General features: G+C 46.4%; 1 protein-coding gene across 20 annotated transcripts in view; it reads left to right on the plus strand.

The window, feature by feature from the left end:
- HSPG2 (heparan sulfate proteoglycan 2) overlaps window positions 1-18,905 on the plus strand; it is a gene marked incomplete at its 3' end in the record, with an annotated part of 222,752 nt that overhangs the window by 182,956 nt on the left and 20,891 nt on the right. For 15 of the 20 annotated variants that reach the window (XM_077455956.1, XM_077455962.1, XM_077455968.1 and 12 more), the window contains 10 exon segments: window positions 4,941-5,000; window positions 5,932-6,054; window positions 6,135-6,287; window positions 8,538-8,683; window positions 11,922-12,057; window positions 12,147-12,298; window positions 13,362-13,485; window positions 14,757-14,908; window positions 17,818-17,950; window positions 18,030-18,181. In XM_077455956.1, coding sequence (XP_077312082.1) covers window positions 4,941-5,000; window positions 5,932-6,054; window positions 6,135-6,287; window positions 8,538-8,683; window positions 11,922-12,057; window positions 12,147-12,298; window positions 13,362-13,485; window positions 14,757-14,908; window positions 17,818-17,950; window positions 18,030-18,181 — 1,331 coding nt within the window. 20 annotated transcript variants of the gene reach the window in all.

Raw genomic sequence — 18,905 nt, forward strand, 5'->3', positions numbered from 1 at the left:
GGAGGGTTGATGTGGATGGACTTGGCCTGTGCCATGTTGTATCAGGAGGGTTGGTGAGGATGGACTTGTGTCATGTTGTATCAGGAGGGTTGGTGTGGATGGACTTGGCCTGTGCCATGTTGTATCAGGAGGGTTGGTGAGGATGGACTTGTGTCATGTTGTATCGGGAGGGTTGGTGAGGATGGACTTGGCCTGTGCCATGTTGTATCGGGAGGGTTGGTGAGGATGGACTTGGCTTGTGTCATGTTGTATCAGGAGGGTTGGTAGGATGGACTTGTGTCATGTTGTAGCAGGAGGGTTGGTGAGGATGGACTTGGCCTGTGTCATGTTGTATCAGGAGGGTTGGTGAGGATGGACTTGGCCTGTGTCATGTTGTATCAGGAGGGTTGGTAGGATGGACTTGTGTCATGTTGTATCGGTAGGGTTGGTAGGATGGACTTGTGTCATTTTGTATCGGGAGGGTTGGTAGGATGGACTTGTGTCATGTTGTATCGGGAGGGTTGGTGAGGATGGACTTGGCCTGTGCCATGTTGTATCGGTAGGGTTGGTAGGATGGACTTGTGTCATGTTGTATCGGGAGGGTTGGTGAGGATGGACTTGGCCTGTGCCATGTTGTATCGGTAGGGTTGGTAGGATGGACTTGTGTCATGTTGTATCAGGCCATGATGTGCTCTGTATTGTCTCAGTAGAGCAGGTTCTAGCCTTGAAATGTAGTCTTCACTAAATAGATATACAGAAGAAATACAGAAGAAAAGAATCCTGAGAATGTTGGAGTGAACGAGAGGGGATTCCTCGGGGTGTCTTACTTATGAGGTTGTGGGATATTTTGGATGGAGGGGTTTATAATGTGACAACTTCAGGATGAAGAATTCCTGTGGAAGGGCGATAGAGACGGCGGCCAGGTGGAGTTGAGGAGTGATGTGTCCTGGAGGATGGAACAAATACATTTTGTATCTACAATATACTGACTTGTATATAAGAGACTTTATACGCCGGAAGACCTGGACCTCAGTCCCCAATGGAGGAGTTCCCCCAACAAGCTTCTGCCCACTTCTCAGCAAGATCAGTGGGATGTTGAATGGACCCAACAGTGTGGACTAGAAGCTACTGTCAATGTATACCTCAACACACGGATATACCTCAAAATATAATTATATACCTCAGTATATAAATCCTGAGCCATATACCTCAAAGGATACAGTGGCAAGAAAGTATGTGAACCCCGTGGAATTAATTGGTTTTCTGGGTGTGCTTAATAAAGACACAAGAAATTAGAATTGTGTGTCATCAGCACATTGTGTCTGTTGTGATATACAGTAGATAAGGATCAGATCACATTTTATGGCAAATTACTGCAGAAAACCTGGTAATTCCAATGGGTTCACATACTTTTTCTTGCCACTGTTTATAATGTAAAGTCAATACAGAAATATACCTCCAGCTATATAAATCTTGTGGTGCTATATTCCTCACGCTACAAAGTGCAATGAGAGACACTGGATGGGCAAACATTTGTGAACACCCGACCATCACACCTATATCAGCCATATGGCCAAATCTTTCTGGGTTCCTTAACATCAAACGTAGATGTACTTGTTGAACATCCAATTCCAAAGCCATGGCCATCATTATGGAGTTGCCCTCTCTATAATATCCTCCACTCTTCTGGGAAGTCTTTCCACAATATTTTGGAGGTGTCTGTGGGAACTGTTGCCCATTTGTGAGGTCAGGTACTGATGTTGGATGGGAAGACTTGGCTCACATGTTGGGGCCCACGTTGGACACCAGGAAAAAGACCTGGCATTCCATTGGTGTTCCAATTCATCCCAAGGGTGTTCGGTAGGTATGAGGTCAGGGCCCTGTGCAGGACACTCAAGTTCCTCCACACCAAACTGGTCAAACCATGTTTTTATGGAGCTAGGGCACAGTCATGTGCATTATTTTGCCATATGGCCAAACCTTTGGAATGGGATGTCCAACAAGTCCATCTAGGTCTGATGTTAAGGAACTCACAAAGTCATGGCCATCATTATGGAGTTTCCTCCTCTATAATATACTCCACTCTTCTGGGAAGACTTTACATAAGATTTTGGAATGTATCTGTGAGAATTTTTGCGGTCGGGAACTAATGCCCCGTAACACACGAGCTGAAATTCCGCCAGCAAAAGTCTGATGAGAGCTTTTGGTCCGATGGAACATACACGCGGTCGCATTTTCGGACCAAAAGCTCAACACGCAAAATTCCTACGCATGCTCGGAAACAATTCGGAGCGTCATTTTCTTGGCTCGGCGTAGTGTTGTCCATCACCACATTCTTGACGGTTGAAAGTTCAGAGAACTTTTGTGTGACCCGTGTGTATGCAAGCCAAGCTTGAGCGGAATTCCGTCAGACAAACCATCCAAGATTTTTCCGACGGAAATTCGGCTCGCGTGTACGTGACATAATGGATCCGAAAACCTGGCAGACACATTGGGTGCCAACAAAAAAAAAGACCCAGCTTGCAGTCAGTGGTACAGCTCATTCCAAAGGTGGGGGGGGGTACAGTCATGGTGGAACAGAAAAGGGGTCTTCACCAAACTGTTACCACAAGGTTGGAAGATCACAATTGTCTACAATGTCTTTGTATGATGGAGGATTACCGGGACCCCTCACTGGAGACCCCTGAACTCCATCATGGAGGGGGGTCCACAAAGATCTGGTCATATAGTGAAGGTGTGATGTTCAGGTGTCCACAAACCAATACCAAATGATTGTGAAGACAGGATGCAGCAACAACCGCTGGATACCTACATGTGCCCCGTACGCCGGCTCTGCCCCGGGTACCCCAATAAATGCTACTTGTTCACATAGTGTTTCCTTTTTTTATTTTATTTAAAGAGTGATATGAAGATTGTTGAGGTGAGATATTGTTCTGTGTTTAATCCCTGACATATGTGAAACCTCCTGTAGAGACGACGCCACACCCTTCATATCACAACCTGTTATCCGCACATATTCTATATAGGTATTTTTTGCTGTTTTGTATATATTCTATGTCCATTCACCTGTATATAGAAGGCAGCTCCGCTGCTGACCATCAATAAAGCACATGGCTTCCCTGACCCTCCGCCTCTCTTTTATGTAGCTGTGATTGGACACCAGGGGGGGGGGGGGTGACTAGAGACCCAAAACAAGCCGGAACTGGGGGCAGCAAAGTAACATTGTAGGAAAAGTCTGCCACATGTGATTGGTCGGAAAAGTCTTATTTAAATAGCTAAAGCTTGATTAGGAGATGCGTTACATTCCGGTATTTCTTATGGTCGGTCCCCTTCGGGGGATTTCCCTTTACTTTCTGTCCTGGAGACCCAACATGTGATGAGAAGAATTCTCACTTCTAGAACTTTTTTTCCTGACACCAACATGGCGGCATACATGTGATATAGCTCCGCCCCGATATCCGCCCACAGAACCCGTGTCCGTCTATAAACGGAAAGCTAGAGCAACCTCCCCCGTTCTCCGTACATCAACGGTCTTTGCCGGAATGACGGTCCAGCCTTCCATGTCCAATGTAATGAAGTTTGATTAGACGTTTTTAGCCCTCCCTGCTTAGCTCATTATTTATGTATGCTGCCAGGTTGGCGTCAGGAAAACTGAAAATTATATAAAATATTTACTGTCATTTTCCCTTCCTGACGCCAGTCCATGGCAGAATACCAACCCTCCGTTTCTTGATCTTCTGAATTTTATGGAGAATGGGGGAGGTTGCTCTAGCTTTCCATTTAGAGCTCCAAACAGGTCCTGTGGGCGGATAAAGGGGCGGAGCTATATCACGTGTATGTTGACAAGGGTTGGCGTTGGGAATAGAAAATTATGGTATTTGGTACAATTTAAAATAAAAAAATTTGGATAAGAGTAAGAGAAGGTCAACTCCTGTCAGTTTATTTTTTGCCATCTGTGTGAAGTTCCCTTCCTGTCCCATAACCAAAACAGGAAGTGAGAGGAAGTCCCTGAAAATGAAGGCAATCCTTTGCCCCCCCCCCCCCCAAGTCAGAAATAGTGTCCCCATTGGGAGATTTCCCCTCTATTACTATTCTGGGGACAACCCAAAAGCTTTTCTTCTGCTTTCAATGATAATGGTAAACAGGACACATAGACACATAGACGGGACCACAGGCAGCAATAAAAAACTGACAGGGGTTCTAATCCATCTCCACTCCACTGAAAACTAAAAAAAAAAAAAGGTTTAGCCTTTAGTTGCACTTCAGGTGCCACAGGACCAGGTGTCCCCATTGAAGGACCAACTGTCACCTCTTCTGGTGACAACTCTGCAATTTTGGATTTCTCATCCATTTCTGTCTGGGTGGCAATGGTGATCAGGGCAAATAGAGAGGGTAAATCTCCCAATGGGGGCACAGACCGGAATGAAAACCAGACAGGGGACAACCCTATCCTAACACACATGTAGGATAATGGCACTGCAACCCAATCATACAATCGGGCCTTTCAAGAGTTCTCTCTCACCGTGCCTGACTTGCCGTCTCCAGCCCCCAACACAAGACTCCTTCCATGTAAAGTCGGCAACCAGGTGGGAAGGACTCAAATTTCTCTTCTTTTCGTCCAAGGAGTACACGCGTTTCAGCCTATCGAGGCTTTACTCGTAGTTCAGGTAAGGCCTTGATAGGCTGGAAAGCGTTAGAGTTTTCTCTGTTTGGAACGTTTACTCCTTGGATGAAATAAAGAGCATTTTTTGAAATCTTCAGCCTGGTTGCCGACTTTATCTACATGGTAGAGCCCGATCCTGCTTCATCAAAAAAGGCAAAGGTGCGGGTTGAGCTTTGGTACGTTATACTGGATGTAAAAACATCATTGTTTTCTGAGGACGTCCTGTACAAATATTGGACAAATTCCATGTGTATGGTTGTGAATTTGTACAATAAAATTGGTTCCTACTTATCCACAGAGACCTCCAAGACACAGATGTTTTATGGACCGTTTGAGACCTTTGAAGGACACAGTCCGTGTAAGTTGGCATGGAGTGCTCCAATCCATTGAGCACTGTGACTGTAGCATGCCAAACTGCCTGATCCCCCCCCCCCCATCTTGCAGCCATGATCCATATCATACCGCCATGAATGCCGGAGACTGCCTCCATGCATGTCGGAGCAGATCCATCACCCCATATTGTGTGTGTGTGTCATTTAGTGGTCGGATGTGGGTACAGATACTAATATTGTGTGTCTGTGGTGTGTGATGCTAATTTCCAGCTCCCTGTGACTTCACCATCACACGTGACCTTGGCTTTCTTCCACCCCATCAACCTGGACTGCGGTACCTACCCAGCTGTACTGTGTGTGCAAAGCACTATTTGTTCCCCTAAAGAGCTGACCGGCTCCAGCAATCCTGGAAATCAAGCAGTTGGCTGCCAGTACACGCTGGGACTTGGAGGTCCTCGATCGGAATAGGCTGCATGACGCATGACCCTATGAGAAGATTCCTCTGACTTGGAGTTGATTTATGAAAACCGGAGAGTACAAAATCTGGTGCAGCTGTGCATGGCAGCCAATCATCTTCTGACTTCAGCTTGTTCGGTTAAACGTTGACAATAAAACCTGGAAGCTGATTGGTTACTCGGCACAGCTACACCGGATTTTCCCCTCTCCAGGATTAGTAAATCCACCCCCAGTGTCTCAGGTAAAAATGAATGTTGAGGCTGATTTATCAAACCCAGAGAGATGGGAAGTGTCTGTGTTACCTGTACTAAACAGTCAGTTGCCGGGCTTAAAAAACACAGTTTTTTCTTCTCAAGTTTTAAAACTGCCCCAATGGATGACATGACACTGGAAGGGCACATGTATGTAGCTATATCTCAGGATGTTTGACACTCCAGGAGCTCATGGTATGATTGTGGGTTATGATGTGTTTGCTGTAATGTGTTCTTCACCATATTGTAGCCGGAACAGGAACCCACCCCACAGCTATCATTGAACCCAGACAGCTGACTGTCCAGCAAGGTCAACCAGCAGAGTTCCGCTGCACAGCTTCCGGGAACCCCCCTCCTACAGTGGAATGGACAGGTAAGAAGATGGAAACAGGGAATGACCTGAGAACTGGGTTAGTAAGATGACCGTTAACCCGCCTACTGTGTCACTTTTAGGTGGACAAAATGGAGGCATCCCCTATAGAGCAAGCATCCAGGGAGGTGTCCTCAGATTCCCATCCGTTCAATCCTCCGATGAGGGTCAGTACACCTGCATCGTCCGCAATAGTCATGGACAGCACATTGCCAGGGCTGATCTTCGAGTACACAGTGAGTAGTGTGGACAATGATCACACAAAGGCTTTACTCTATCAGTGTGTGAAATGTGCAGGACAATTGCATAATCCCATCCGGGAAGTCTGCCGTCCCCAAACACGATTAAGGTTCTGTAGCAAGCAGTGTGGAGAGGCAGTAGATGGTGGACCTCAATTTTTGTACCAGGTCTTAGCTGGAGCTCAGCTCTTCTACCAGGTTATAGCTGGAGCTCAGCTCTTCTACCAGGTCTTAGCTGGAGCTCAGGTCTTCTACCAGGTCTTAGCTGGAGCTCAGCTCTTCTACCAGGTCTTAGCTGGAGCTCAGCTCTTCTACCAGGTTATAGCTGGAGCTCAGCTCTTCTACCAGGTCTTAGCTGGAGCTCAGCTCTTCTACCAGGTCTTAGCTGGAGCTCAGCTCTTCTACCAGGTCTTAGCTGGAGCTCAGCTCTTCTACCAGGTTATAGCCAGCTGAGGATCAGCTCTTCTGCCAGGTCATAGCAGAAGTTCAGCTCTTCTGCCAGGTCTTAGCCAGCTGAAGCTCCGCTATTCTACTAGGTCTTAGTCAACAGAAGTTCAGTTCTTCTAGCAGGTCTTAGCTGGAGCTCACAACTCTTCTTGAAGGTCATAGCAGAAGTTCAGCTCTTCTACCAGGTCTTAGGCACCTGAGGCTCTACTACTCTACTAGGTCTTAGTCAACAGAAGTTCAGCTCTTCTAGCAGGTCTTAGCTGGAGCTCACAGTTTTTTTGCCAGGTCTTAGCCAGCTGGAGCTCACAACTCTTCTAGAAAGTCTTAGCTGGAGCTCAGCTCTTCTAACAGATCTTAGTCAGCTGAGGCTCAGCTATTCAACTATGTCATAGAAGACGTTCAGTTCTTCTACCAGGTCATAGGCAGCGGAGGCTCTACTAAGTCTTATGGCGCGTACACACGATCGGAATTCCAGGCAGAAAAAGACCAATGAGAGCTTTTCATCAGAAAATGCGACCATGTGTACGCTCCATCGGAATTTAAATGTCCGAATTTCCGTCAGCCAAAAATTGATAGCATGTTCTCAATTTTCCCGATGGAAAAACTTTCTATCGGTAATTCCGATCGTTTGTAATTCCGACACGCCAAAAATCACGCATGCTCAGATTCAACTACGAGACGGAAACTATTGGCTACTGGCTATTGAACTTCCTTTGTCTAGTAACGTCGTACGTGTTGTACGTCACCGCGTTATAAACTGTATCGGAATTTGGTGTGACCGTGTGTAGGCAAGACAGCTTGAGCCGAACTCCGTCTGGAAAACCATCAGAGCTTTTTCCGACGAGAATTCCGATCGTGTGTACGCGGCATAAGTCAGCAGAAGATCAGCTCTTCTACCAAGTCTTAGCCAGCTAAGGCTCTACCGTTCTACTAGGTCTTAGTCAGCAGAAGTTCAGCTCTTCTACCAGTCTTAGTTGGAGCTCACAGTTTCTTTACCAGGTCTTGGCCTGCTGGAGCTCACAACTCTACTAGCAGGTCTACTCTGGAGCTCAGCTCTTCTAATGCCCCGTACACACGAGCGGACTTTTCGACATCCAAACTCCGACGGACTGAGTCCGGCGGACTATCCGATCGTGTGTGGGCTGCAACGGACTTTAGCGAAGCTAAAGTCTGACGGACTTTAGAAATGAAGCATGCTTTAAATTTTCCCGACGGAACTCCGCCGGACCCGGTCCCCTTTGAAAAATCCGCTCGTGTGTGTGCTACTCCGACGGACTAAAACCGACGCTAGGGCAGCTATTGGCTACTGTCTAGGAACTTCCTACGTCGAATCCAGTCGTACGTCATCACGTTCGACTCCGTCGGAGTTTGGTGTGATGGTGTGTGGTCAAGTCCGTTCGGTCGAAAAGTCCGCCAGAACTCCGTCGGAACTCCGGCGGAACTCCGGCGGAACTCCTTTGGAGGTCTGTCAGACTTAATCCCTCTCGTGTGTACGGGGCATTACAGATCCTAGTCGGTTGAGACTGCTATCCTACTAGATCTTAGCTGAAGTTCAACTATTCTACCGGGCCTTATAGTCAGCTGAAGCACAGGTCTTCTACCAGGTCTGAGCCAGCTGAGACTCAGCTATCCTACCAGGTCTTACTTGAAGTTCAGCTGTTCTACCAGGTCTTAGCTGAAGCTCAGGTCTTCTTCACTTTGGGACATACGTATAATTTGTATTGTATGCATGTAATGTGTCTCTCTGAGGTGAATATGAGTATCCGGGTTCATCCTATGTCCTTGTGTCCCATGTACCAGTAGGTGGGAATCTTCCAGTTGTCCAGGTGAGCCCAGAACGTACCGAAGTCAGAGAAGGCGACACGGTCCGTCTGTATTGCAGAGCTGGTGGCACTCCTATGGCGACAATATCCTGGAGAAAGCAGGGTGGCATTCTACCCCCACAGGTCAGTCTGGAATGTGGTTCCTCCTGCTCCTGAATCTCACCATAGGTTTGGTCCCGTGTATTGGCGGTCTTACAGATTCTGCATGTCTGTGCTGATGAGTCTTCTTATGCCCCGTACACACGAGCGGACTTTTCGACATCCAAACTCCGACGGACTGAGTCCGGCGGACTATCCGATCGTGTGTGGGCTGCAACGGACTTTAGCGAAGCTAAAGTCTGACGGACTTTAGAAATGAAGCATGCTTTAAATTTTCCCGACGGAACTCCGCCGGACCCGGTCCCCTTTGAAAAATCCGCTCGTGTGTGTGCTACTCCGACGGACTAAAACCGACGCTAGGGCAGCTATTGGCTACTGTCTAGGAACTTCCTACGTCGAATCCAGTCGTACGTCATCACGTTCGACTCCGTCGGAGTTTGGTGTGATGGTGTGTGGTCAAGTCCGTTCGGTCGAAAAGTCCGCCAGAACTCCGTCGGAACTCCGGCGGAACTCCGGCGGAACTCCTTTGGAGGTCTGTCAGACTTAATCCCTCTCGTGTGTACGGGGCATTAGTGATGGACAAGGATCCCTGAGGTTTTAGAGAATGTGTCCAGTCATGTAATGACTTATAAAAATATCCTGAGCAGAGCTCCTCCCTCATCCATCATTATCATGGTCACATCAGGAAACGCTAGCGCCAATCTGCACTGAACCCGCCTCACACCCCTATGCTCCTTTGCTTGGTGTGAAGCTCTCCCAGGGTTTGTCGGAAACGGATTTGATGTATCTGTAGGCGTATCTCCTGCACACTGCGCTCTGCTTCTGTCTGCGATCTCCCTTTGATGAACACAAGTCCATCAAGCTTTACTAACCCCTCCACCTTAATGGCTCGCTTGTTCAGCTGCTCACATTTTACTTGCGTAGCTTGCGGGACGCTTGGTGAAGCAAAACAAAAGGGCCAGGGTCAGGAGTGTCCTTTCTCCTTCACACGGGGAGTCATTCTTCACCCGAAGATCGATCTCCTGAGTGGAAACATTTCCAAATCAATAATTAGAACTGAGGACATCATTGATTGGAGGAATGGGTTTGCCATTTCTACATCATAATACATAATTGTCCTTTCATGACGCACATCTGATGTCGCCTTCTCCTTTCCTGTACAGTCCTTAGTAATAAAACATTTCACAGGAATTATATATGGACCTTTTTATATATTTATTGTGACATATTATATAGGAGACTTCCCTTTTCCCAGAGTCTAGCCATACCAAAAAAGGGGACTTTAACCCCTTAAGGACCACCCCGCATACATATACTGCAGCAGGGCGGCCCTTAAGTACAAAATCAAGTACCTGGACCCAATTTTCTTCTTCGACTCTAGGGCGGGCGTGAGCGGGCATGCTGCCGGAGCCCCGCTTCCGCTGTGATTGCATACAGCGAGAGCCAATAGGCAGGTCCGGCGGACGCGGTGTCCGCTGGGAACCTGGTGATCATTCATGGGGAGAAGTAGAACGGCGGCCTGTCTATGTAAACAAGGCAGACCGCCATTCTGCCAGAGAGGAAAATGGAGAGCTTGTGTTTCTGCTGAGTAGAAACACAGATCTCAGTTTTCCTTTTAGTCAAAGCACTCCCCCCACAGTTAGAAAACAATCATAGGGAACACATTTAACCCTTTGATCAACCCTAATTTTAACCCCTTCCCTGCCAGTGTCATTTATACAGTGACAGTGCATTTTTTTACGCACCGCTCACTGTATTGGTGTCACCCATCCTCTGGTGGGGGGGGGGGGTAGAAATTGCATTCAGGGCGGGGTAGACTATCCAATCAGCAGGGAGAGCTGTTGGAGGAATTCCCCCCCCCTCCCCTCCCACATTTAATCTACATACACATCCCATAATGCCCAAGGCAGACAGACACAATAGAACAATGGAACACAGCCACACCCCAAACGACCCAACAAAATGTCCACAACAGCATGAGACAATATACAATATATACACACACAACATTCCAGTGTGGTTGTACAGTGAGTCCTATTAGTACAGATCATAGTGGGGTTCTTGGTCACCCTGTGCCCCTAAAAGACACAGGATAACTTACACATAGGAGGGGCCGGGGGGAGCTGGACAAGGAGATTCCAGAGCTCTCCAAGGTAAGCTGGGTTCCAAAAGCCACCCGCCCAAAGTGACTCCCCTCACTATATATATATATATATATATATATTTAAAAATGAAAAGAATCACAATCACAAAATGACATCATCATCATTCCTGTTGAAGGTTCACATTCACTCCAAAGTTGAATAAATTCCAACAGAAGACGACCCCAGAGAAGCTCTCACCGGCCCCTGGGGAGAAGAATGCTCATCATCAAACCAAACTACAAACAAGAAACAAACATACAAAATGAAAGGGCTCTCCTAAGAAGTTGCGGATAATACTGCAGCCAGCAGGGGGGGGGGGGGGCTTTGCACAAAACTCTGGCTCCCCTAAAATAAATTGGCCCATATTTGTATCTCAAATTTAATTTATGACGTCATCCCTTTTCTCAGAAGCCTCTCCAAATCTACATTCCTTGTATCATTGTGCCCAAATCAGTACCCTAAGTACCCCATACTGGGGCTAATACTGTAACTGCATCCAATCCCCCCCCCCCCCTTTTAAGGGAAGATTGCATTTGCTTTTGCAGCAGCTGCTTGGCATTGAGTGCTGCTGGCATTCTTATGGTTACCCAGAATGGCCTCCTGCGGGTCGCTTAGTCCTCGCTGTAGACAAGTTATTCTATAGAAGAAATTCTAAAATCTGGGCCTTTCTTTATCTTTTTCTTCCAGTCTTCGTAGTTTACTAACCCATTCCATCTGATCTCACTCTCTTTGACTTTCTGTTCCTCCTCACTATGCCGGCGGCAATCTGTCCCTCCGCACAGGCCCTCGCCTCTCTCGGTTTCCTTCACTTTCGAAGCAGCAGCCTGGAAGCCATCCACAGACGGATCCAAGAGCTGCAGGTATCTGCGTCCATGATCCCCAGATACATAAAAGAACTCATTTGCATTTAGCTGTTTGCAACGTGTTAGATCTCATCAGTGCAGGATATGGAAAGCATGACCTCTGTGGAAGAGACATTACAGCCAACTTGTCCTAAAGTTTCTATGCACGATCCTCAATGCAATACACGAGCAGAGCTTAGCACAGGCATAGAGTGCATTGGGGTGAAATCTGGCCTTTGAGTCCATCCAACGGTACGTCTGATTTTTTTTTTTTAGGCTCGAACAGAGAGAACGGACATCGCAACACTTGTGATCCCCTCTATATCTGCCGCTGACGCTGGTACTTACCTGTGTGTCGGCACCAATACCGCTGGCACCTCGGAGGCCCGCATCGAAGTGATTGTAGTGAGAGGTGGGTCCAGCAGCCGCATTCTGCTAAGACTTCTGTACAGTAACCGAAGATGTTCGATCTCTTATTTGTATTCTGTATCTGGTTCCCAGCCACTGGATCTGCCCCTCTGGTGAGGATCGAGCCGTCATCGGATACACTACAGGAAGGACAGACCGTGGAGCTGAACTGTGTGGTGGCATCATACCCGCAAGCTGTGGTCACATGGCACAGGTCCGACCGCCCACTCTCGCCAAATCACCAGGTAAATCCACCATCCACAATGCTGGCTTATCTTTTTTTTGTATTGGGTTTCCTCAATTAAAAATAAGAATCTAAAACAAGCCCAATTCCCCCAGTCTAAGGCCCATTTATTGTAAATAAAATAACGCCATGTCTTTATGGAGATGGCTTTGTACACAGGGGGCACAGGCACGGTGGAACAGAAAAGGGTCTTCATCAAACTGTCACCACAAGGTTGGTTCACATACATCTGGCCATACAGTATAGGTCTTCTTGCTCTTGTTTGTCTGGATAAACATCTGATCTAATACAGAAAAACACCACCTGATTTAAACCAATGATTGCCATGTAATGCACGCGGTTGCGGCACGGTAGTACGGCAATTAGAGGTTTACATCGGGTGTGAGGAGGCGACAGTGTGCCCGGCGATCCTTGACTTCTCCCGGGTTGTTCAGGTAGATCTCCACCACTTTAACAGCAGGGAGTTGTTGAAATGCAGTACATCTAGTGCAGGGGTAGACAAGCTTACTCTACCGGTTCTGGAATGTTTAAGCCCTTGTACACACGGTCGGAGATTCCGTCGGAATGTGTCCTATCGGACTGTTTTGTCGGATATTCCGACTGTGTGTGGTCTGCATCGGACTGTTTCTGTCGGACCAAATTTTCCAACTTCCAACTTGCTGGAAATATTTTCCGACAAACTGGTCCGATCGGACATACTCCGATCATGTGTAGAGAATTCCGATAGGACAAAGTGCCACGCATGCTCAGATCAAACTCCTACATCAAAGCTATTGGCTACTAGCCTGAACGTAGTCCCATCGTAACGAAATAACGCCATCACGTTCTGAATGATCAGATTTTCCGACAACTTTGTCCGACCCGTGTGTATGCAACAGTTTCGGACAAAATCCAACTGATTTGGTTGTCAGAATGTCCGACCGTGTGTACAGGGGCTAAGGATGGATAAAGGGTTCTTTAAGGATTAAAGCCATCATGGGCCTCTGGTGTAAGAGATATGTAGCCCTATACAATGTAATGGCACTGCTTGTTCCGCTATGTTTAGTCTACTGTTCCTCTCTAAGGTGTATGGCTCCCGGCTCCGAATTCTCCACGCCTCCACAACAGACTCCGGGGAGTACATCTGCCGGGTCACTAATGGGTTTGGCACACAACAGGCCTCCATTATTATTACCATCACCCCGATCTGTAAGTTTTTCTTGGTGTGTCTATCCTTCAGAGCACCTGCAGCTATTCTGGTCGTCTCCTAATGCCTCATATTTCACCATCTGCAGCACTTATCATCATCCATTCTTTGTTTTCCACCTAAACTCTTCCATTTCTTCTTGTGTCCTCCAATCCACCAGCAGATCCTTCGGCTATCGCTCTTTGCTTCTTTTCCTCGGGATTGGCATTCTTACATTCCCGGTGTTATTGTTCCTGCGTCTTGCTCTGTTTTATATGTCTTCATGCCCTTCTGTCACCTCTGGTCTGAGTTTGTCTCTCATCATCTCATAGTTTTGTGTTATTTTGTGTCTCCATTGTTCTCTTGTATGCCGTTGGTGCCAGATGGGCATGTCTTCGGGTTCAGGTTCCTCACACTTTCTGTCTCATTTCTTCTTTTGACGGAATCTTCATTTGCCATCAGTCTTTCTTGGCCTTGCCATTCCCTTTCACTGAGATGAATTCTTGGTGTGTCTATCCTTCAGAGCACCTGCAGCTATTCTGGTCGTCTCCTAATGCCTCATATTTCACCATCTGCCACACTTATCATCATCCATTCTTTGTTTTCCACCTAAACTCTTCCATTTCTTCTTGTGTCTTCCTCCAATCTACCAGCAGATCCTTCGGCTATCGCTCCTTGCTTCTTTTCCTCGCAGTCCGGGATTGGCATTCTTACATTCCCGGTATTATTGTTCCTGCGTCTTGCTATGTTTTTTTTGTCTTTTTTTCCGGGAAAACCAAATTTTATTTAGTAATGATAGGTGCAATTACAAACATTTCCAATGACAGACATAGGCACCACAACATCAGCTCAACAAGGGTATGGTTTACAGATTGATACAGACACATTTATTACATACACCCGTTCGTCCCCAACTTCCCTTACCCTCCCGTAATCTGCCCTTTTATGCCTCTTGCTCTGTTTTATGTGTCTTCATGCCCTTCTGTCACCTCTGGTCTGAGTTTGTCTCTCATCATCTCATAGTTTTGTGTTATTTTGTGTCTCCATTCTTCTCTTGTATGCCGTTGGTGCCAGATGGGCATGTCTTTGGGTTTAGGTTGCTCGCGCTTTCTGTCTCATTTCTTCTTTTTACGGAATCTTCATTTTCCATCAGTCTTTCTTGGCCTTGCCTTTCCCTTTCACTGCGATTAATTCTCCATATCCAATCTTCTTTCCTTTTACTCTACTTTGGTTTGAACCCATATGGTCCATTAGAAGCAGAAAACATTTTTTGCCAATGTCTGCTCTCCCCCAGACTCGGAAAACATTCCCGTACTCCGGATCGAGTCGTCCTCTGGCTCTCTGGTCGAGGGGCAAACTCTGGAGCTGGATTGCCAGGTTTCTGGCTTTCCCGGTGCTGAGGTCACATGGTACAGACCAGGAGTTCCACTTTCACCAAATCATCAGGTAATTTCCTACACGACGTCCGGAAGTCAAAAACAGAGAATGTTGTACCAGGTCAGTTACATATACAGAAAGAAAAAGAAATGGCTGAAACAGAACAGACAGACGATAAAGGCAACAAGCAGTGCTCTCCAAAGGGATCACACCCTGAGATAGGTGGATGGAATACAGATGCGGGTGCTTTGGCTCTAAAGCATCCTCCAACCACTGGATACAATATGAAGTAATAGGGAGAGCCAGAAAAACCGAAATCCACTTAAAGACTTTATTCGTTACATAGGCGTGACATTAAAAGCACACTAACACATTTCGGGAAGTAGCCTTGTTCATAGAATGGTGCCGTGAACAAGGCTACTCGCCGAAACGCGTTGGCAGGCTTTCTTTGTCACTCCTATGTAATGAATAAAGAGGATTTGGAAGTTGCTGGTTCTCTCCCTGTTACTTTATATTGAAGCAGAACAGATTGTGAGAGAAAAGTGATAAAGATGCTACAAGAACACAACAAAACATACATTGTGTACAGTCTGAAATAATAACCACTGGCACAAATAATGTATTTTAGTTAAGTAATAAGCTGAATATACATTAATGCCGCGTACACACGATCGGACTTTCTGGCGGACTTGGTCCGTCGGACAATTCGATCGTGTGTGTGGGCTCCACCGGACTTTTTCTTCCCAACAGTCTGGCTGACATAGAAATAAGACTGGCTTCAAATTTGTCCGCCGGTCTCGGCTTTTATCGGACAATCCGGTCGTCTTTGTGCTGGTCCAACGGACTAAACCCGACGCTAGGGCAGCTACTGGCTATGAATGTCCTTATTCTACATCATCACGTTCCAATCGGTCTGACTTTTGAAGTGATTGTGTGTGGCCAAGTCCGTTAGTTTGAAAGTCCGGCGGACCTCAGCTGCAAAGTCCGTCAGATTGACCGCCGGACCGAGTCCGCGGGGGAAGTCCGATCGTGTGTACGCGGCATAAGAGTCACCAATTGGCAGTTGTATAATAATGAGTCTCCTCTCTTGAATTGTTATGATAGTACACTCTTACCTTTCAAGTCTTACTTAATTTTTGATTATTTGCTTGTATTCTCTCCCCGTTAGTGTAGTTGTGTGAGGCTTTGAGGCTGTCCAGCATGCCATGCTGATAAGGGACATTCAAAAACCCAGTAAAAAACACTTGGAAAATCTTGGGATGACATTCATGAGAAACAGATGCTGCCCTAAATGATGATTTGACCCTCCTCTGGCAGCCCAGACTATATTCTGTGGACAAGAAGAGATTCTATTCCTTATACTCCCCCATAGGGAAATGGAACAGAGGAAAGTGGAACTTTAAATGTGTCACGATAGGAGCCAAAATATACCATATCCATAAATTCCAAGCTCTTTATTACGAAAATTAAAAAACTTAGAAGCATAGTAAACTCCTATGCAGAACATTCCATATTTCTGCTGTTCCTTTTCCCTATGGGGGGTGTATAAGGAGGACTAGAATCTTGTCTTGCGACTGTCAATCATCAGCCCCGAGCTCAGGCAGGAGACAGGGCGGAATATTTGGGGTCCTTGCCACCTGACACTGGGCTGATAATTCCGTTCCAACAGGGAGAGAATACAACTGAACAACATAACACAAATGTGCAAACCAATAAAGTGTCAGTGCAACACTATTATAGTGTCAGATGTAGAGGAATAATGGTCTAAACCTGTATGAACATGAATTCATAAATGTGTATATACATAATAAAGTGCAAAATTTGCCAACAACCGGAAAAATCACAATGACCACCAATCTTAATAGAAAAAGTTAAAAGACATCTTCTATCCACAATAAGTCCATGTAAATAGAAGTGACTTCTAGATTGAGGACAGTTCCGAGATGGTAAGAATATATAGAGTCTGCATTCGTGAGAATAAACCGCCATGAAAGGAATTCACCATCCACTGTACAGCTACCACCAAACGAGATATCTTGGGTACTCTTGCCCAATTGTATGGACCCCCAGCCAGTGGCAAGGGGTCTATCAGGCATAAAAACTGGAAATGTAGTCATTATACAGGAACCAGAGTGAGGGATGAACAGCAACAACGTCTCCACACCAAAAAGCATTAGGCTCCACCAGTACTGAAAAACAAAAGAAGTTGCCACATAGCATAAAATCCTTAGGCTAGGGTTTTATTGAGTAAAGTAGAACCCTTACATCAATACGGATGAATACTGGCACCGTAAAACGATGTGATCACAAGAAGATTGAAGAGAGCGCAATACCATGGGGCTAGCATGATACAACCCCCGCGCGTTTCGTCCACTAAGATGTCATTTGGGCTACGTCTTAGTGGACAAAATAAATACATGAAAATAAAGCGCTGCACTTTATTTTCCTTTATTTCGACGCAATTTGTCTCATTGCAGTGTCAGCAGCTTTTTTTATTTCTTTGGTGGCGCAGTAATTATTATAATTTATAATAACACACACCTATGCCTGGGGGGGGGGGGGAGGGTAAGATTACACTTCTATCATCTGAAGAGTTGGGATTCAATCTTCTTAGAAATACTCGATCCAGCCTGATTCTCCTTCATTTATAAATGTTATCATGGAAGCACTCTGCAGCTTATAATGAAATACATTGACCAGTGACTGAACAAATCGGACGTCCCCTCAGATCTTGTCTGGTCTATATTGTCTTCTCTTGGCACATGCTCGTTTTATGGTCTATGGTGGACTGAAGTGACCAGTCTGTGGTAGGTGGTTAGGTTTCTTCTCTGCTCCGTTGCGTCCATAGCCGGCATGGATGGAGAAAAGTTCAAGGTTTCGGTGATTCTCTCTATACGGGTTTCATAGAACAACTCTCTTCTACTTGTAAATGCCCTTTTGGCTTCCAGTCCTCATTCATATCTTGGTCTCCCGGTTAGGTGTCCGGATCACGGCTGAGGATCCTACAAGCCTCGGCTGCAGATTCCGGCGAGTATATCTGTCGTGTGACTGCCGGCACATTCACTCAGCAGGCCTCAACCTTTGTCACCGTCTCCCAAATATCTGTTGACCGTAAGTACCTTCATAGAGTCTCCATGTTTGTTCCCGTTGTGTAATATATTACAGCCGACTTCATCTCCCACCTTTTCAGCAGCCAGTTTTGTCCCAGTTTTGAGGATTGAACCATCTTCCAGCTCGGTGGCAGAAGGACAAACATTGGAGCTGAACTGCGTGGTCTCCGGGCAGCCAAATGCTGACGTAACTTGGCAGAGAACAGGGCAGCCTCTCTCGCCCAACCACCAGGTAAGCTCCATGCCCCGTACTCGGCACTCACCCCCCTATCATTGATTAGCTGAGTTATTCAACACCAGAATCTGCTCCGTAACCCTCCAACAGAAAACAATGACGTCCTGGCACGCCGCATGGGGGTGGGGTAGCTCTTTCCTTGTTGGGCTTCAGTTGAAATCAATTCCCTCTAAGGACACCAATAGACTATGTACCCCAGTGATGTGACCTCTAAGGACACCAATAGACTATGTACCCCAGTGATGTGACCTCTAAGGACACCAATAGACTATGTACCCCAGTGATGGGACTTCTAAGGACACCAATAGACTATGTACCCCAGTGATGTGACCTCTAAGGACACCAATAGACTATGTACCCCAGTGATGGGACTTCTAAGGACACCAATAGACTATGTACCCCAGTAATGTGACCTCTAAGGACACCAATAGACTATGTACCCCAGTGATGTGACCTCTAAGGACACCAATAGACTATGCACCCCAGTGATGTGACCTCTAAGGACACCAATAGACTATGTACCCCAGTAATGTGACCTCTAAGGACACCAATAGACTATGCACCCCAGTGATGTGACTTCTAAGGACACCAACAGACTATGTACCCCAGTGATGTGACCTCTAAGGACACCCATAGACTATGCACCCCAGTGATGTGACTTCTAAGGACACCCATAGACTATTGTTGTGCTTTTAAGGACAATTTTCCCGCACAATATTTA

Source organism: Lithobates pipiens, unplaced genomic scaffold (assembly GCF_037356315.1).
Source record: "Lithobates pipiens isolate NorthernLeopardFrog02 unplaced genomic scaffold, aLitPip1_a1.2 Scaffold_27, whole genome shotgun sequence".
Lineage (NCBI taxonomy): Eukaryota > Metazoa > Chordata > Amphibia > Anura > Ranidae > Lithobates > Lithobates pipiens.